The 21,826-nt window shown below is 42.7% G+C and overlaps 1 protein-coding gene across 2 annotated transcripts in view; it reads right to left on the reverse strand.

Annotated features, from left to right (window-relative positions):
* Positions 1–1,804: 1,804 nt before the first annotated feature.
* Positions 1,805–21,826, reverse strand: part of RFTN1 (raftlin, lipid raft linker 1) — a 612,999-nt gene continuing 592,977 nt past the window's right edge. For both annotated transcript variants that reach the window (XM_063922166.1, XM_063922167.1), the window contains exons 9-10: positions 14,623–14,704; positions 1,805–10,154 (exon numbers count right to left, since the gene is read on the reverse strand). In XM_063922166.1, the coding sequence (XP_063778236.1) occupies positions 9,708–10,154; positions 14,623–14,704 (529 nt within the window). In that variant the 3' untranslated portion in view covers positions 1,805–9,707. The remainder of the gene's footprint in view (positions 10,155–14,622; positions 14,705–21,826) is intronic.

Here is a 21,826-nt window from a genome sequence, read left to right on the forward strand (position 1 = left end):
TCCTAGACTCCCTGTTCATGTACCCTTGTTAATGGTCATGTTTAACTGCCAAACAAATATAAAAGAAATATATAGATTTTTCCTTCTGACAAATGTGGACTGGGCTTCATTTCACTATGGACAGACAACTTGCTGCTATTCAGTAACATGTTTAGAATGTAAACTATTTAGCAACACCTGCTGAAAAGTAAATACAATAAAACTACTATGAAACATACTACAAATCAAAGTTTGGGTGTTAATAAGCTCAATAAAATACATGAAATGCATAAAGTGTTTAAACAAAATATGGAAGTGGATCCTGCTTTCTAATGCCTGTTTGTTACAAGATGCCATATTAGGTGGATCTCAATGTGAGCTAGCAGAATGCGAGTGACAGATCTGCAGACATAGTAGGAGTATTTCAAATAGCCGTTGGACTTTCCACAGGCTTCTAGCTCCTAGGTTAAGAGCCTGGAGCTATTCAATTACTGCTTGCAGTAAGCCCTGTTTGCACCTCAGGAGGGTACAGAAGGCTGTTACTAGCTTAGCGGGTGCGTGAAGCGCAAAACAAGTCATGGGCTTAATGTGAGTGGTAACTGCATAGCTCCAGACATTTAACCTGGAATCTGTGCCTTACTACGCATTTACTGCAGACTTACCGCAAGATACAGTATAGGGCTTACTGCAGGATATAATTGAATAGCTCAGGGCACGTGACCTGGGAGATAAAAGCCCACAGTTGGGGCCTAATTCATGTATGCAATTGCGATAGTGATATATTTAGACTTCAGAACTGCTAATCTTAGCGAGTGAAGCTGCCGCCCACACAATTGCAGCTGATGGCAGATACATGCCCCGAAAACGGCCCTAACATACCTATGTTTTTGCTGCCACTTCCTATTACCACCCCAAATAGTCCCTTACTGTCAATCTGTCAATCACTCTATGATAAAAATCTCAGGGTGAGCACAATCGATGGTCGCGAGCAGTTTGCGGATAATCACTCACTTGCATGAACATCGGTGATTGCGTACAAACATGAATTAGGCCCAAAGTCCTGTGGCTAACTGAATTCCTTCCTTATTCTGAAAAAATAAACTGTGGACCGATGTACAAATACAAAGTGTCAGAATAAGTGATGTCATATGTTTGGAACTTATAGTGGGATGTACTAAAGGAAAATGGGGTAAAACCCCTGTTTTGGGATTTTTTACCACAGTTTGAAATGTACTAACCCCCGGCTGCCCGTGTATTGGTGTGAACGGTATCAACATCTTTTTATGGTGATGAGCTTCTTACTGCATCCCGCCGACCCCCCTTACCTACTTCCGGTCAGTCTTGTGGTGCGGCTCCATGATCCCCCAACCTCCTCCTCCCCTGCAACACAGCCATGTCTCCTTCCGGCTGCAGGGAGGAGTAGGAGGAGCCTATGAAATCCCTACACGTCACCTCCCGAGGCTGGTGTTAGTACATATGCGATTAGCATCGCGGGTAGCGATGTATGTTAATACACCATGCTATTACTGTTATAATACGAGCTGATAACAAAAAGAACTGGAGCGGATCACACCACGATAACAAGGAAATAATAATACTGTATCACTGTACATTTTATTCATGTGAAATCCCAGTAACTACATTAAAATTAACCAATATTTTTAGTCTGAAATTCTATGATTGTGGTCCCTGATGGCGTTGTCAATATGAAGGGTGATTTAATTCATGAGAAATACCCCAGATGCTCATTCTTCTTCATGTTATGTTGTTATTCACTGAAATGAGTAGCTAACATGCCAAAAAATAAAAATCATCAAAACATGGACACGTGAAGAACAAATTTATTCATCAAAAAATGCAATGAGCCAGCAAAAATAACCAACCAGTGGTCATCATTTTCCAGTACAATATTTATATCTTGTGTTATCTGCTGCAGCACGTTATCGCTAGAACTGAATTACATTCTGAAAGAAATCAGTCACTTAGAAGCACAATATAGCATGGTACATAATATTATACTGTAACCCACTGGGCAAAAAACATCCCAGAACTTACGCTGATGCATACATAACATATTATATACATTACATTGTAGATTTGCTTACTGTCTTTTAAGACATTATAACGGTATTATAAGCTTCCCAGAGGTTAAAGGCATTTAGTATACTGCAGTTACAAAGGATCGTTTTAATATAGTTTAGGCACCCTTTACTGTATCAGTTTAGTACCCTGTCAGTATACAGGTTATGTTTAATTGCCTTACAGCAAACGGTTCCTTTTCTGCTTGCCGGTTCCACTGGTGATTTCATATGTACAGTAAGTACAACACATACCCTGCTTATTCACTTACTGTGATGCAAATCAGTGTTACATAAAATGGTTGGGACACATCCCTCACCAAGATGTCCATTGTGCAGCATTGTGCTTAACAAATAGGAACAGACATTTGGCCCCGTAAACCCGCATTACCCCTCACCTATTAAGTAGCTCTAGCTGTGATGCACTGATGACACCAAAGGTGCGTACAGGTCTATGGACAGGAAAATAAGCTCCTACAGTATAAAATAGCACAATGCACAAGTACAGTACATGAGAGGATTACATGTGGAATATATATCTAGGCTTGCCATAATATACCTTTAGGGGGGAATTCAATCAACAGCGAAGGATTCACCTGGCCAAATCTGTGCAGCACTTGCCACACTTTACGTCAGTGGGAACTCACACAAGTGTGTTCACTGCCCCATAGGGTAGGGAGCACTTTTGTGTGAATCGAGGTGCGACTCGGCCATGCGAAGGGTGCAAGTCTGGGCACCGTTGCCAGAATTTAAATGCCATGGAAATGGCAAGTCACACCCTTTGCTGGCAACTGAATTCCCCCCTTAGCCTTTGACACCTTTAATTTATACAGGTTCTGTAGCTAGCTAAATTCAAGGTTGTATTTCACCTGCCTTTAATCAGCCACAGAACCCGTGGTCATTGATGTCTCATACTAAAGAGATATTATGGCAAGCCTATATACTGTATATACAGATGGAGCTGCTGCATTGCAGACAGGGGCGCGTGGCATGGCTAGGTATGCGTGGGCCTGGCCTCGCCAGCGAGCATAGATGCTCCCATTTACTTTGAATAGGGCATGTGCACGTCTACGACGCATGTGTGTCCCATTCATTCCCGGAAGTGCGCCTCGTCGGCGCACTGAGTCGCAGACAGAGCCACGATTAGTATGGCTCCATCTGTATGTAATAGATTTTCCACTCTTGGGTGTGCGGTGTGCATTGTGACACATGAGCTGAAGGCCAAGTGCATTCAAACAGCTAAGGCATGTGTGTAGCAAGGCACACACCCAAGAGTGGTATAGGTATCTTATAAAATGGGAGGTGTGCCGTCATTGGGAAATAATATGCGGTCATGTGGGTGGGAGGGAAGGGGAGGAGAGACCCCTCGATCCATGTCCAGTATAATAGTGTATACAGTATATACGTCTTGCCGCTGTGGATTGTAGGCTATTCAGTAAGGCCCCAGCCAGCCAATACATTGACCTGCTGCTCTGTATATTTTGATAGCAAATGTGGTAAATAATAGAAAGAAGACAGGTGATTTTCTATATAACATATATACCGGTAAAGGACAATCATGGTTGCCTGCTGCTGCTGTCTTAACATTTCTACAATGATTTCTACAATGGTTCGGTACACACCACCGTTGCTTGTACAAATATGCCTGGCCACCACTAGTTTTAATAATGGGGGCAGATAACCCTTCTGTCTGACAGTAGCCACACACACATTCCCAACCAGCAGCAGCTGTTATTCCCCTACCTTATGTAAGTAATGATCCCCACTTCCCTTATATTGTAAGCTCACAGTGCCGCCATCACCTCCTACTTCTTACAATACAATTGTGTTCTATTTGTAGCATAATTCCTTGTAGCATGCAGATCTGCTTAATATCTCAGCACTTTGTAAATACAGTATAATAGTAATATATTTATTGTATATATTTAAGAATTGATTTTTTTGTATAGGAGAAACCTTTACCTAAAATAGGGAAATTCGATTTAGACTGGTACTGTACTTGCTTGTGTTTAGGTCATGCTTGCCTATTTTTGAACCTCCCCTTTGTGAGATCCTGAGGGGGAGGCCCAAGGTACAAGTGGGGGGAGACACTCAACACAATTCACACCATCCTGGCCTGGCTGCGCAATTCATAAGATCACACAGTAAGGGACTTCACCCATTTCACAAGAAGATTTGGCAGGATCTATGAAGGCGGTATACTTTCCCAGGAACTTGGATGTTTCCTGAACATTTCGGGAGAATAGACAAGTATAGTTTATCTTGGTGGACAGTTAATAAAATGTGATTTATCGTTTTTTATTTGAAGACAGATTTGCAAGGCTTTATAACTAAAAATAAAAGAAGTGCATGTAAGCATACCGCGGTGTGGATCATCCCACTCCATTGTCTCATGCTGCTAGTCACACAGTGATATATAAGTACACATAATCCCATCTGATTGTCATCTAGAAGTGATTCCCTCTTTCCTATTTCTAGGCGATATCATTGTTGTATTTAAATGTGTCTACATTTTTCAGATGTTTACAGGTCTTTAACCCGGGAGAACTATCACAGTGAGTAACTATTTACATATATACTGCAAGTGGTAAGTGACTCCTCTCATGGTATCTGACACCTGTCCTCACAACAAGAAGCAGAAAACCCAACTGGAACTAAAATTAAGTATAAGTTATTATGGCTGATTTTTTGTGTTTTTAACAAAAACAAAAAGGGATTTATGTTTTTCTGCAATATAGGGAATTCCATGCAATTCATCAATGAAAGTCATTTAAGAAAACTTTATCACAACTTAGAGCTTAAATTCATTGTAGCTAGAACCTGTACGTGTGGTCTGTCAGATGTAATGCTACGGCACAGTATTTATGTACATGATCCCTGCTTCCTTAGCATTGCAGAAGAAATCAAAGACACCCTGCTACGTTAAATCAAAGCCGGTGCTGGTTTCATATTTGTGACACAGAAATCATTTATTCATTGTCTATCTAGAGCAAATAACCAATTGTGCCTTCAAGTAAAATCTTCAAGAGGGCAAAGCTTGTACTGTGCAATGGGGGTCATTCCGAGTTGTTCGCTCGCTAGCTGCTTTTAGCAGCATTGCACACGCTAGGCCGCCGCCCTCTGGGAGTGGATCTTAGCTTAGCAGAATTGCGAACGAAAGATTAGCAGAATTGCTACTAAATAATTCCCTGCAGTTTCTGAGTAGTTCCAGACCTACTCATAGATTGCGATCAGCTCTGTCCGTTTAGTTCCTGGTTTGACGTCACAAACACGCCCTGCGTTCGGCCAGCCACTCCCCCGTTTTTCCCTGACAGGCCTGCGTTTTTTAGCACACTCCTGGAAAACGCTCAGTTACCACCCAGAAACGCCCCTTTCCTGTCAATCATTCACCGATCAGCAGTGCGACTGAAAATCATCGCTCGAACACCAGCAAATCTACTAAGTTTTGTGTTAAATAACTTAGCGCATGCACTCTGCGTAACATGCGCATGCGCAGTTAGCAGCAAATCGCAGCATAGCGAAAATCGGCAATGAGCGAACAACTCGGAATGACCCCCAATATTCTCTGAGCTGCAAAAGCTAATGGCCTCACTCCTTGGTTTCAGTCCTTGTTCTCCTTATTTGTACTGACTCTCACATACAGGGGCATAGCTAGAACTATGGGGGAGGCCTACTGTGCAGTAGTTATTGAGGGGTAGCATTCACCAGTTTCAACTATGAGAGGGCAATCCATTGCCTCCTGCTCTATCTCTAAACATACCCTCCAACATGACCCATTCCATTAGGTACAAAATGCTCTGTTCCTGGACTTCCTTGCCAGTGGTGGCTCCACAGGTGGGGCTGCAGCACAGTCCAAAATTCAGAAAGGGGAGCCACACCAACTGCCACCCCAGACTGACAAACATTGCCTGCAGGGACTTATTGGCAGTTGGTGTGGCTCCCCTGTTTGCTTGATTTGCAAGCGAGTGTGGCCAGTCAATGACCGGAGCATAATCAGCACACAACAAGCTATAGTTTTCCTAATACAGAGTGCAGTGTATGGAATGTTTCAGAAATATACAGGGCAATACTAACTGTACCTACTCTCCGGGAACCTCTGGGAGTGTAGGTGGTCCTCCTGCATCCTGCCCAATACCTAGTAAAGATGGTATGATGGGGAAAATTCCACTAATCACACATCTGTGTAGAGGGAGCATGACCGATATGACAGGATTCTATGATAATTGTGCCATTTGGCCCTGTCCCCACTTCATAGATTCACAGTATTTTGCTGCAGTGGTAATAAACCCTAATAATGCAAAAAGTCCACCCCCACCCTCATCAGCTGCCACATGCACATTGTCTCCGGGCTTCTCCAGGATAGGAGAATATTAAAATAGGTATGTACAGGACCAGTGATCTCAGTGAGCCTTTAGATGCGGCAGAAGAGCCAGACCATCTATCTGAGCTGAATATTTTCTTTTCTGGATCTGGGCACCATTCCACAATTCAAGTTCTCCACTCTGTGGAGTATCGGAGCAAGTCCAGGGGGTTTATTTACCAAAGGTTGATTTTGATAGATTTACATCAATTTCAAATAGCTGAAAATGATCTTAATCAATGCTGGCCTTCAGGGACTAAAACACACATTTACTAACAGATTTTTTTTTTAAATACATTTTTAAATGTTAGTAAATGTGTGTTTTAACCCTGGAAACCCAATAATGGGGTAAATTTACTAAGGTGGAGTTTTTTTTTAGAACTGGTGATGTTGCTCATGGCAACCAATCAGATTCTACTTAACATTTATCTAGCTGCTTCTAGATAATAGATAGAATATGATTAGTTGCTATGGGCAACATCACCAGTTTTAAAAAGCTCCCACCTTAGTAAATTTAGCCCATTGATTTAGATTGGGATCATAGCACCAGTCCTGGACATTTATGTACACATTGGTCTCTTTATACACTGAGTAGTAAATGTAATAAAGCATTAAAAAAATTAGCATTATTGGTGGACTATAGCAGTGTTTCCCAAACTCATTCATCAGAGATGCCTAACAGTGCAGGTTTTCCAGATCTACTGGTTGCACAGGTGTATTCATTACTGGCTGATATTTTAAAAGATCCACATGTGGTGCTAATTATTTAACTTGTGATATTAAGGGAATCTGCAAAACATGCACTATTAGGGGTCACTGAAGACCAAGTTTGGGACACACTGGTTTAGTATAGGTTGTAGGTAGAGAGTCTTAAACAAACAAGTTTCTGTATCAAACATATTTATCTCATATAACAAGTGGACAGGAAAAGGTTAAACATCCTATAATATATAGCACATACATACATACATACATACATACATAACATAACCAGTAGGAAACATAAATGAGCTTACTGAGTATACATTCACCCACCTCATGGTAAGATGCCTGCCTCTTCCTGCAGAAAGCTGCTCTCTGGTCAGTGCACACACACACACACACCCGCCAGGCTTGGTAGGAGAAACTGCTGCCACTGGGTATGCGCATCAGCTCCATACCACTAATTTGTCATAAAACAACCTAATTGGCACTGCAACAGCTGCATGTGTGCGCATTTATAATAAGAGACCAATTAGGGTACAAGATAACGGGGTTTAAATGTGCCTGTTATATTATGATTTGTTTTTGCAGAGGCAGACGAAAGAGGACAAAGTGGGGTGGGCTGGCCTTACTGGTCCCTAGGAAGGAATAGGCTTCCACCCACACATGAAGCAAGACCAAGACAGTCTAAATGAACACACCATTGCTTTCTGTATTTATAACACTAACAGAAGGGGTTACTACGAAGAAAAAAACACATTCTTTTGTTTTAAACAAAAATTATATTGCTGTTATACTTTAATATAAATATTATATTTTTAGGAAATTAATACTTGTTACAAAAAATGTATATGAAATATCCCTGATACTAAATATGGAGCAATTGTTTTGTCCCACAGTTGCCCGAGTTTTGTCTATAAATGTATTATACCTTATAATTCTGGTGCTTTTTGGATGCTCACAAAGTAACTTTATTATCTTTGTGTTTTATACATTGTACTATGGGGGTCATTCCGAGTTGATCGCTAGCTGCCGTTGTTCGCTGCGTAGCGATCAGTGTAAAAATCGGCTAATCTGCGCATGCATATGCACCGCAATGTGCACGCGCGACGTACAGGTACAAAGAGAATTGTGGTTTTGCACAGGTTCTAGCGACGTTTTCAGTCGCACTGACGGCCGCAAGAAGATTGTCAGGAGGCGTTTCTGGGTGTCAACTGACCGTTTTCTGGGAGAGTTTGGGAAAACGCAGGCGTGGCTGGGCGAACGCTGGGCGGGTGTGTGACGTCAAAAGCCATCCCTCCAACGTTAGAATCAATGCACACGAAGAGTAAGTCCAGGGCTGGTCTTGTTTTGCACAAAATGTTTTTGCAGGCGCTCTGCTGCACATGCGTTCGCACTTCTGCCAAGTGAAAATACATTCCCCGGTGGGCGGTGACAATGCGTTTGCACGGCTGCTAAAACTCCTAGCGAGCGAACAACTCGGAATGACCCCCTATATTCATTATACCACTTAGTATTGGGAATTGTGCATGGAAGTTTAGTAGCATGGTCATTCTCAAGCCCTATGAATACTGTATTAGATACATTTCTGTATGTTTAATAAAACCTGTGACATCATTATACGGAGAATGCAGGTCAGCTGTTTAAAGTATTTTATTTGATTTGCTCATTGACCTGTCTTTTTGTCTTTGCCATTTGTATTAAGCAGTAATGGTAACTGATAATAAAATGCATTTTTCTGCCCAGTGGAAAATGTCAAGTGAATCTCTAATTATAACAAAGTCCTCCCACACAGAATCAACACATTATGTGCTGTAAGGCTGAATATAACAATAATCACCAGTTTCAGTATACTGTATCTGACAGCTAAATCTTTCAATACAGAATATCTTTGTACAAAACAGTAAACAAAACTATATCAAAATAATATGAAGTGCAACAATATGCAAAACGCTGCATACAAAACAGTTTAGATTTGTACCTGTGCAGATAATTTAAGCATTTATATATCTATATAAATATATCTAAAATGTGATGAAGCAAGAAACATGTAACATTTTCTTTTTTGAAGGCATTTTATATTCTACATGTTGTGGCTTGGACTATATGTTTTCGTGAAGGAGAGTAAAATATAATGTTCTGGGGGCCACATAATAAATCACCTACGATGTCCAAGTTGTTGCTGTATTATACTTTTCAGAAGTGTCGGTAGGGCCAGACTAGGCATGAATAACTAGCATAAACTGTAAAGACACCTAATCCTCCCTGATCACACTCACTTTGCCATTCATTTGTCTATTCTATACTAACTTGGTCAATTTGTGATCACCTGCTTGGCAAAAAACTTAAGGACCACCTTAACTAATCAATCAGTTCAGTGGGTCTTCAGAAGCCCAAAAAGTGTATTGCCTATGGCCACCAAGGTTATAAATTCCACTTTTGTAATAAGATACCCACTGGCTGACTGAATATCGTGGATGCAAAAGAACAGAAACAGCTCAAGTACTGAAGGATAACACTCCGGATCTACCGTACAATTCAATGTAAAAGTGCTCAGTAAGTCCTGTAACAAGTGGTTCTGCCTTAGATTATTTCTCTTCTACTTGGAAAGTTTCTTCTGGTTGGACCTCTATGTCAGCTTCAACTGTGTCGGTGTCTGCCTTCCTTCCAGCACTTCCAACCCCATCATTATCGGACTCTCCTTCAAAACACTGAATCTTCTCAATGCATCCTGGCTCTTCACCTTTCATGATTTCTGTTACCTCTTCCACATGTAGTGAAGAATTAGTATCCAGTTGGGATTCATCAACCTCTTTCTTTAGTTGGGTTATTATTTCCTTGTGGTGATCATCACTCTTGGGCAAGATGTTCCCATCTGTTTGGTGGTTGCCATGTACTTCTACTGTATCATCACATTTCGTCTGCTCTTCGTTTTTCTTGTTTCTGTCATGTTCTTTGTCTTTGGAAGTAACTTTTCCTTTCCCTTTTTTTGAGTGCCTACCATGCTTCTCATCTTTGGAAAACTTCCATTGAAACTGAAACGGACAAGTAGAAACATAAAATGTATTTAGAGAGATATTTTTATTAAATGCAGTTTAAAATTATAAATCATCCACTAGGTGGCATATATACAAATATGCAGATAAATGAGAATATATTTATACTGAATGATAAAGGTCCATATTTAATTAAATGCTATGGGATCAAAAGTTTAACTTTACATACAGAGACCACTAGGACACTCTGTGATATGGCATGGGCATTGGTTTAGTCTTACTTTTCTCTACCAAATGCATTAAAGTAATAACCAAGCCCGCTACAATCGTGAATTGTAGAAAAAAGAAATGTCAATATGTATGACTTCTGTGGAAAAACTGGAAATGGCCAGGTCAACGGGACAAATTAGAGAATTTAAAGATTAAAGTTAATCTGGGTGGATAGATAACATTTCATGTAGTATAGCTAAAGAAAAATAATGGCTTATAATAATGGTACAGTAGGTTGTTTTCTTTTTTTAAATGGCCATAAATAATCAGCCCTATGAAGATTAAATATGGTGCAGAAAGACAGACTGTACCTACCAATGCACATAAACATTTAAATCTTTAATCATGAATAGTTACAAACCATCTGGCAATATTAAACTTTTGGTTCAATAAAGCAGATTTTTGCTTATTCCAATTTTTGCTTTCTCCATAGGGAGCACACATTCGTACAAGAATCAGAATGTATTGGAAAACAGTTCATAAATGAATAATGCATTTTCTAGTTAATTACACTGTATATTTAATATATAAAGTAACATATAACATTATGTGATTCTAAATTAAATTCAGTGGTGCTAATTCATTAGATTGTTAGCTTTCAAGAGCAGGGCCTTCGCTCTTCCTATCATATTGTCCTTCTATGCGTCACCATGTCATGCTTCCTATGTGCTCTATACAGCCCTTCTGTTTGTTTCTCTACTTTATCATATGTTCATGTATTTTGGTTCAGTTTTTATTACTGTATTTTCTGTATTATGCTTATTTTTATGTATTTTTGCTTGCTTCTTTTATATTATGTTTTAAGCTCCCCAATGAAAAGTTTATGGTTTGCGGCTATGTACTAAAAGTATTATGCAGGAGACTTCACAGAAATCTCCTGCAGAATGCTAATTAGCACTACAGATCACAGTCCCCAGTATTATCAATGGGGCTAGGATCTGACCCCTATGTACTAAACCCTAAAAAGAGAAGCTTTTCAGAGTTTGGCCACGTTAGCGTACACCATCTTCAGAACTTTCTTGGTTCTCATCCTACCTATCTAATCGCTCTGTCAGTGTTTGCTTCTCTGATTCCATCACCTCTTCACTACCTCTCTCAGTTGGAGTGTCGCCGCAAGGCTCAGTCTCAGGCATTCCGCTTTACTCAATCTACAGTATACCTCCTCTCTTGGTAAACTAATCAGCTCCTTTGGATTTCAGTATCATTTGTACACTGATGATACTCAAATCTACCTATCCTCCCTAGATTTGTCACCAACTGTACTGGTCCGTGTCACTAACTGCCTCTTTGCCATTTCATCTTGGATGTAATTTTGCCACCTCAAACTCAACATTTCCAAAACAGAATTAATTATATTACCAAAACAAACAAAAAAAAACCCTTGCGCTATTCAGACTCAATTAGAGGCAACAAGGCTTGAATAATCTCAAATAAGATTATAATTACAAGATGATTTTATTATCTATAAAATTGATCAAATATGAACATATATAATTCATTAACAACTGTAATATGCGCATATACATAAAAATAAGACTAAAACATTACTAATAATATAACTACATATATAATTCATTAACAACTGTAATATGTTCACACCCGGTTTTTTAAAAATCGGGTGGATTGTGTTGGCCATATCCACAGGCCATTTCACCTTTGTTGCTGCTGGATAGATCTTGTGAGGTATGAGAGTATTGGATTAATTCCCTGATACCTGTGCGGAGTGGGTTTGACTGTGTATATAGGCACCCATTCGCAATTACACATATTTATATATGTATATGTATGTATATATATATATATACAATAGCGCCAGACATCACTAGTGGTTTTTTAATTATATTACCGCCAGCCAAGAGCAGTTACCAACCTTATATCTCCATAACTGTTTACAACTCGATAATCTACCCAACCCCACAAGCTCGCTGCCTAGGTGTCATGCTTGACTCTGAACTGTCATTTGTGCCACATTCAATCTGTCTCTTAATCATATTTCATACATCTAAAAAACATATCCAAAAGAAGACCGTATCTTACATAAGACACTGCAAAATCTCTAATCCATGCTCTCATTATCTCCCGCATTGATTACTGCAATAGTCTCCTTACTGGTCTTACCAAGAAGACTCTCACCGCCACAAACCATTTTGAATGCAGCTGTGAGGCTAATCTTCCTAGCAAGACGTTCATCATCTGCGGAACCACTCTGTGAGTTCCTCCATTGTTTGCCCATATTCTACTGTATTCAATTTAAAATACTTCTACTCACATATAAAGTTATTAACCAAACTACACCAACATATATCTCTTCGCATATCTCAAAATATCTCCCAACTCGACCGCTCCGCTCTGCACAAGATCTGCGTCTCTCATCTGTACGGATTACTCACTGCCATTCACAATTGCAGGACTTTCTTTGGGCAGCACCTACCCTATGGAATGCCCTCCCACACACAATAGGACTCTCCACAAGCCTCCAAACTTTCAAGCGTTCCCTGAAAACTCACCTCTTCAGGCAAGCCCATCAAATTCCTGAACTGCCCACATGACCTTCAGAAGCATTCATATCTAATCCCATCAGGACTGTCTTTGCTATCTGGTGGGTCCGCTATGCAATAGATAGTGCCTATCCATGTGTATCCTTACTAATTCCCTATAGATTGTAAGCTTGCGAGCAGGGCCTTCCTACCTCTATGTCTGTCTGTTATTACCCAGTTTGTCTTATCACTGTTGTTTCCAATTGTAAAGCGCAATCAAATATGCTGCGCTATATAAGAAACTGTAAATAAAGAATAAACGCAGCAGACAAGTCATTTCAATGCAGTCTGTTATGCCTTAATCGTCAATGTTTTACCTACATTTTTCAAGTTTCTAGTTCATTGCCTATGGAGGCATAGCAGCAGCAGAGTCTCCTGATCCCCCGCCAATGGCCACGATCCCCCAAAAACTGACACCGTTTGCATGTGCAGTGTCGGAATCCCCCAGGGAAGTTTTTCACAAACATGAAAAGCTCCTTCAAAATGCTGGAGACATTGGTTATCGCTACCGCTGTCCCTGCAGTTTTCCCTATGTACAGAGGGGGTATATTTTCATTAAAAATGTAAATGTCCACCGCGAAACAGAGTGTTAATAATCATGGCAGTTCCATGATTGCTAATACCCCTTTAATGGTTTTAGGTTTTGCAGCTTAAATGTATAGGAAAAAAATAAATAAAATGCAGTTAAATTAATTAAAAAAGGTGCTTAAAAGAGCATATGCAATGGTATATAAAACTAGTTCCTTCACAACTGATTGCTGCTGGGCAGTGGTGTCAGAAGGCGGGTGCGGGCCGCACCCAGGTATCACCCACGGAAGGGGTGACACCAAGTGCTGGCTCCTCTGCAGTGACAGGAGCCGAGTGTTGCAGTGTGATAATCCTCTGCAGCACTCGGCTCCTGTCACAGAAAAGGAGCCGGCACTGCATGTTGCCTAGTCTCTGGGGGCAGCCAGCATTTCCAAGGAATCTGGATACACCCCCCTGAGTGAAGAAGAGACCCGCGAGGCCACGGCCCTTTTAATTAGGCCATGCCCCCTTTTCGTCTGGGCGCGGCTCCGGCGGGGTGAGTGTGTGAAGGGGGGGGTTGTAGTAATGCAGAGTGCGCACCGGGTGTACCCACACCTGGTGACGCCTCTGCTGCTGGGCGTGCTCCCAGTCCTCTCTCCCATGAATAGACGCTGTGTATATTTGCACTGCAGCTAATCACTGTTCGTTCTGCTAAGCAAGGCAGTGGGTGAGAGCGGGCTTCCCAACTCTCCCCCCATCGCAGGATACTGTGGCCCGCAGGTGGAACGGCGAGACAGTGCACGAAAAGCGGAACTGTCCCACCAAAATCAAGACATTTGGGAGGCATGACATAATGAGTTGCTCTACCCTTCTCCTCACTTTCCCAATTCTTTCCACCCTGCGTTTGGTTATATGGTTTTGTTATAATTACCCTATGTATTGATGTACAACTCTATTTAATCCCAGTATAACGCTGCAGACAACTTGCAGCTCTATTTGAATAAAACCAATGATACTCTTCTGTGGATCAGCTATCATCTGTCTGGCAATGTATAAAACCTAAATAACCACAGATTGCCCAGGCCTGCCATATATGATCATGAAATTCCTCTTTGTCGTTTAACGTCAATGTAATCTAGGTCCTGTAAGGGATATATTGTCTCTAAGTAATGAAGGAGAGTAAAGAAACTTACCTTTGGCTCTTTCTTCTTCAACTTATGGGGCAGTGCTGGCCTCTGCAGGAACACGATCTGCTTCGTAGTGACATTACCATCCCTGGGAAAGAGATTCATGATAAGGCATGTTATCAGCCTCCACTATGCTGAAGTCACAAAACCTAACAACCATTTGCCATTGCACCCTGAATTTCCATTTATATGAGATTGATTCTACGTTAAAATGGAATGACCAAGATTCAAGAAATTTACCACAAGGACACAAGAGAAACGCAATTTATTTCTAAAGTGTTTGTATAAATATAGGACTGCCTATCTTTTTACATCCAAAATGCCATTAAGTAACAAGTTACCCTGAAAAGAAAAATTCCTTGATAAGCATAACCCATTTCTCCGACTGCCATGTCAAGTATTACTCAAAAATATAAATGGAACTTGACGGAAAAAGTATCATCTTATTTCCTGCTCTGAAATTGTAATTTTTAGATCACCTCTCACATGTCAAAAACAAACAGATCATATAAAGTGAGATCTTGATGCAATGCTATAACAGGAAATATCAATCTAGCACAGTCCAACCACATTTAGTATAAAGATTAATTGCTAAAACTAAACAAATGGTCTAAAATGGTTATTTGTAGAGTTTATTTACTTGTATTCTCTGCTATATTCTCATTAGCGTAGCTTTTCTTATTTTTTTAAATGTAAAAACTGTATTTGTTGCAAGTTTTATAAATATACAACTGATGATGCCACTGAAGATATCGTATGCAAAATTATAAGAACTGCTTATATCGGTAATTATAAGAAATGCTTATATCGGTAATTATAAGAACTACTTATATCGGTAATTATAAGAACTACTTATATCGGTAATTATAAGAAATGCTTATATCGGTAATTATAAGAACTGCTTATATCGGTAATTATAAGAACTGCTTATATCGGTTAAAGTATAATATTTAATATTACACTATGCCTACTATATACAATGGAGGTAGCCATTTACTGGGCAGGACCAATATCCATGAGGATCCGACATTGCTAAAGCTTGAGACATTGATAGATATCACTTGGACCTAGGCTAGAATGTCACTAATTAAATCTAATTAAAATGAATACTTAAATAAGACGTTTAATTGCAAATCCAAACTTATATTTGTATTAATATTTTCATACATTTATTATTATATGGTCCATAGGTGCCAGATGACAAAATAGTTAAAGAAATGTTTCAATTATTATTTTGGAATAATACAAACTCATTCCAATTTCATGCCACATTTTCTTTCATTATTTGTACCCAGTGGGCTATAGCAAATCTGCAGTTCCACAATAAGAAACTGCTACTGGGAACTCCGTATTCTGCTCTGATGTTAATAAAATGCAAATTTCTATTCATGACCAGGAGCTTCTCACTGTACATGCAGGGCTAAAGGCTTAGGAGTGGCTACAATACAGTATGTGGTAGTAACATTTCAATGTAGATGTCTGGCCTGTTAATATTATATCAGGAAACATTGTATAGGCTGCTTACAGTATAAAGGGTAAAAATAAAAATATGTTAAAATAAGATTTTACTCACCGGTAAATCTATTTCTCGTAGTCCGTAGTGGATGCTGGGACTCCGTAAGGACCATGGGGATTAGCGGCTCCGCAGGAGACTGGGCACAACTAAAGAAAGCTTTAGGACTACCTGGTGTGCACTGGCTCCTCCCACTAAGACCCTCCTCCAGGCCTCAGTTAGGATACTGTGCCCGGAAGAGCTGACACAAATAGGAAGGATTTTGAATCCCGGGTAAGACTCATACCAGCCACACCAATCACACCGTATAACTCGTGATACTATACCCAGTTAACAGTATGAAATATAACTGAGCCTCTCAACAGATGGCTCAACAATAACCCTTTAGTTAGGCAATAACTATAAACAAGTATTGCAGACAATCCGCACTTGGGATGGGCGCCCAGCATCCACTACGGACTACGAGAAATAGATTTACCGGTGAGTAAAATCTTATTTTCTCTGACGTCCTAAGTGGATGCTGGGACTCCGTAAGGACCATGGGGATTATACCAAAGCTCCCAAACGGGCGGGAGAGTGCGGATGACTCTGCAGCACCGAATGAGCAAACTCTAGGTCCTCCTCAGCCAGGGTATCAAACTTGTAGACTGTTGCAAAAATGTTTGAACCCGACCAAGTAACAGCTCGGCAAAGTTGTAAAGCCGAGACCCCTCGGGGAGCCGCCCAAGAAGAGCCCACTTTCCTCGTGGAATGGGCTTTTACAGATTTAGGGTGCGGCAGTCCAGCCGCAGCATGTGCAAGTTGAATCATGCTACAGATCCAGCGAGCAATAGTCTGCTTAGAAGCAGGAGCACCCAGCTTGTTGGGTGCATACAGGATAAATAGCGAGTCAGTTTTCCTGACTCCAGTCGTCCTGAAAACATATACTTTTCAGGGCCCTGACTACGTCCAGTAACTTGGAATCCTCCAAGTCCCAAGTAGCCGCAGGCACCACAATAGGTTGGTTCACATGAAAAACTAATACCACCTTAGGAAGGAATTGGGAACGAGTCCTCAATTCCGCCTTATCCATATAAAATACAGATAAGGGCTTTTGTATGACAAAGCCGCCAATTCTGATACACGCCTGGCCGACGCCACGGCCCACAGCATGACCACTTTCCACGTGAGGTATTGTAGCTCCACGGATTTAAGTGGCTCAACCCAATGCGACTTCAGGAAATCCAACACCACGTTGAGATCCCACGGTGCCACTTGAGGCACAAACGGGGGCTGACTATGCAGCACTCCCTTAACAAAAGTACGAACTTCAGGCAGTGAAGCCAGTTCTATTTTGGAAGAAAATCGATAGAGCCGAAATCTGGACCTTCATGGAACCCAATTTTAGGCCCATAGTCACCTCTGACTGTAGGAAGTGCAGAAATCGACCTAGCTGAAATTTCTCCTTTGGGGCCTTCCTGGCCTCACAGCACGCAACATATTTCCACCATATGCGGTGATAATGGTTTGCGTTCACTTCTTTCCTAGCTTTAAATAGCGTAGGGATAACTTCCTCCGGAATGCCCTTTTCCTTCAGGATCCGGCGTTCAACCGCCATGCCGTCAAACGCAGCCGCGGTACGTCTTGGAACAGACAGGCCCCCTGCTGCAGCAGGTCCTGTCTGAGCGGCAGAGGCCATGGGTCCTCTGAGATCATTTCTTGGAGTTCTGGTTACCAAGCTCTTCTTGGCCAACCCGGAACAATGAGTATAGTTCTTACTCCTCTCCTTCTTATTATTCTCATTACCCTGGGTAAGAGAGGCAGAGAAGGGAACACATACACCGACTGGTACACCCACGGTGTTACCAGAGCGTCCACAGCTATCGCCTGAGGGTCCCTTGACCTGGCGCAATATCTTTGTAGCTTTTTGTTGAGGCGGGACGCCATCATGTCCACCTGTGGCCTTTCCCAACGGTGTACAATCATTTGGAAAACTTCTGGATGAAGTCTCCACTCTCCCGGGTGGAGGTCGTGTCTTCTGAAAAAGTCTGCTTCTCAGTTGTCCACTCCGGGAATGAACACTGCTGACAGTGGTAACACATGATTTTCCGCCCATCGGAGAATCCTTGTGGCTTCTGCCATCGCCATCCTGCTTCTTGTGCCGCCCTGTCGGTTTACATGAGCGACCGCCGTGATGTTGTCTGACTGGATCAGCACCGGCCGGTGTTGAAGCAGGGGTCTAGCCTGACTTAGGGTATTGTAAATGGCCCTTAGTTCCAGAATATTTATGTGTAGGGAAGTCTCCTGACTTTTCCATAGCCTTGGAAGTTTCTTGCTGTTGTAGCACTTCCCGAGATAGTGCTACTCCGCCGAACAACTGCTCCCTGGACCTCGCCTTTATAAGGAGATCGTCCAAGTACGGGATAATTATTTCGGCCATTACCTTGGTAAATACCTCGGTGCCGGGGACAGACCAACGGGAACGTCTGGAATTGGTAATGACAATCCTGTACCACAATTTTGAGGTACGCCTGGTGAAGAGGGTAAATAGGGACATGCAGGTAAGCATCCTTGATGTCCAGTGATACCATGAAATTCTCCAGGCTTGCAATAATCGCCCTGAGCGATTCCATTTTGAACTTCAACCTTCATATATAAGTGTTCAAGGCTTTCAATTTTAGAATGGGTCTCACCGAACCGTCTGGTTTCGGTACCACAACATTTTGGAATAGTAACCCCGGCCTTGTTGAAGGAGGGGTACCTTGATTTCACCTGCTGGAAGTACAGCTTGTGAATTGCCGCCAGTACTACCTTTCTCCGAGGGGCAGCAGGCAAGGCTGATGTGAGGTAACGGCGAGGGGGAGTCGCCTCGAACTCCAGCCTGTATCCCTGTGATACTATTTGCAGAACCTAGGGATCCACCTGTGGGCAAGCCCACTGGTCCCTGAAGTTCCCGAGACGCGCCCCTACCGCACCTGTCTCCACCTGTGGAGCCCCAACGTCATGCGGTGGACTCAGAGGAAGCGGGGGAAGATTTTTGATCCTGGGAACTGGCTGCTGGTGCAGCTTTTTCCTTCTTCCCTTGTCTCTGTGCAGAAAGGAAGCGCCTTTGACCCGCTTGCTTTTCTGAAGCCGAAAGGACTGTACCTGAAAATACAGTGCTTTCTTAGGCTGTGAGGAAACCTGAGGTAAAAAAATTTCTTCCCAGCTGTTGCTGTGGATACGAGGTCCCAGAGACCATCCCCAAACAATTCCTCACCCTTATAAGGCAGAATCTCCATGTGCCTTTTATAGGCAGCATCACCTGTCCACTGCCGGGTTTCTAATACCCTCCTGGCAGAATGGACATTGCATTAATTCTGGATGCCAGCCGGCAAATATCCCTCTGTGCAGCCTTTATATCTAAGACGACGTCTTTAATATGCTCTATGTTAGCAAACTATTATCCCTGTCTTAGAGTATTAATATTATCTGACTGGGTATCAGACCACGCTGCAGCAGCACTATTTATGCTGAGGCAATTGCAGGTCTCAGTATATAACCTGAGTGTGTATATACAGACTTCAGGATAGCCTCCTGCTTTTTATCAGCAGGCTCCTTCAAGGTGGCCGTATCCTAAGACGGCAGTGCCACCTTTTTTGACAAACGTATGAGCGCCTTATCCACCCTAAGGGATATCTTCCAACGTGACCTATCCTCTGGCGGGAAAGGGTACGCCATCAGTAACTTTTTAGAAATTACCAGTTTCTTATCGGGGGAACCCACGCTACTTTACACACTTCATTCATTCATCTGATGGGGGAACAAAACACTGGCTGCTTTTTCTCCCCAAAAATAAAACCCCTTTTATGTGGTACTTGGGTTCATGTCAGAAATGCGTAACACATTTTTCATTGCCGAGATCATGTAACGGATGTTCCTAGTGGATTGTGTATATGTCTCAACCTCGTCGACACTGGAGTCAGACTCCGTGTCGACATCTGTGTCTGCCATCTGAGGTAACGGGCGCTTTTTTGAGCCCCTGATGGCCTTTGAGACGCCTGGGCAGGCGCGGGCTGAGAAGCCGGCTGTCCCACAGCTGTTTTACGTCATCCAGCCTTCTATGTAAGGAGTTGACATTGTCGGTTAATACCTTCCACCTATCCATCCACTCTGGTGTCGGCCCCACAGGGGGCGACATCCCATTTATCGGCCTCTGCTCCACCTCCACGTAACCTTCCTCATCCCACATGTCGACACAGCCGTACCGACACACAGCACACACACAGGGAATGCTCTGACTGAGGACAGGACCCCACAAAGTCCTTTGGGGAGACAGAGAGAGAGTATGCCAGCACACACCAGAGCGCTATATAATGCAGGGATTAACACTATAACTGAGTGATTTTTCCCCCAATAGCTGCTTGTATAAACAATATTGCGCCTAAATTTAGTGCCCCCCCTCTCTTTTTAACCCTTTGAGCCTGAAAACTACAAGGGAGAGCCTGGGGAGCTGTCTTCCAGCTGCACTGTGAAGAGAAAATGGCGCCAGTGTGCTGAGGGAGATAGCTCCGCCCCTTTTTTGCGGACTTTTCTCCCGCTTTTTTATGGATTCTGGCAGGGGTATTTATCACATATATAGCCTCTGGGGCTATATATTGTGATGATTTTGCCAGGCAAGGTGTTTATATTGCTGCTCAGGGCGCCCCCCCCCCCCCCCCCAGCGCCCTGCACCCATCAGTGACCGGAGTGTGAGGTGTGCATGAGGAGCAATGGCGCACAGCTGCAGTGCTGTGCGCTACCTTGGTGAAGACTGAAGTCTTCTGCCGCCGATTTTCCGGAACACTTCTTGCTTCTGGCTCTGTAAGGGGGCCGGCGGCGCGGCTCCGGGACCGAACATCAATGGCCGGTTCCATGCGGTCGATCCCTCTGGAGCTAATGGTGTCCAGTAGCCTAAGAAGCCCAAGCTACCACCAGCTAGGTAGGTTCGCTTCTTCTCCCCTTAGTCCCTCGCTGCAGTGAGTCTGTTGCCAGCAGATCTCACTGTAAAATAAAAAACCTAAAATATACTTTCTTTCTAGGAGCTCAGGAGAGCCCCTAGTGTGCATCCAGCTCAGCCGGGCACAAGAATCTAACTGAGGTCTGGAGGAGGGTCTTAGTGGGAGGAGCCAGTGCACACCAGGTAGTCCTAAAGCTTTCTTTAGTTGTGCCCAGTCTCCTGCGGAGCTGCTAATCCCCATGGTCCTTACGGAGTCCCAGCATCCACCTAGGACGTCAGAGAAATATAATAAGGCACCACCATGGAAGGCTAGGTTCGGGCACTAAGGATGGAGGCTTAGGGCTAGGCTGTGGGGAAGGGGGCGGGGGGGGGGGGGGTGTTAGGTTTAGGCACCACTAGGGGAAGGTTAAGGTCAGACATTAAGGGGGGGAGGTTAGGGTTCGGCTGTGGAAAGGGAGGGTTAGGGCAGAGGGGGGGAACAGTCTTGTCTCCCCCCTATCAGGATGCCGGCCGTCAGTCAGGATATCATACTGAATCCCATAGGTCAGATGTTCCCCACCATAATAGTTTGGAGGTCAGGCTTAGTACCTACAGTATGCTTACATTTTCTTGTATGAAGTCTCCATTATGCCTAGTACAGTGGTTCTGATTGAGATGGATGGAGTGGACGGAGTGGCTATCACTGCTCCTTACATGGTAACAGCAGTGATAGCACTAATAAGGTAATGCAGCAGTGGCGT

The sequence above is a fragment of the Pseudophryne corroboree genome, chromosome 5 (assembly GCF_028390025.1).
Source record: "Pseudophryne corroboree isolate aPseCor3 chromosome 5, aPseCor3.hap2, whole genome shotgun sequence".
Taxonomy (NCBI): domain Eukaryota; kingdom Metazoa; phylum Chordata; class Amphibia; order Anura; family Myobatrachidae; genus Pseudophryne; species Pseudophryne corroboree.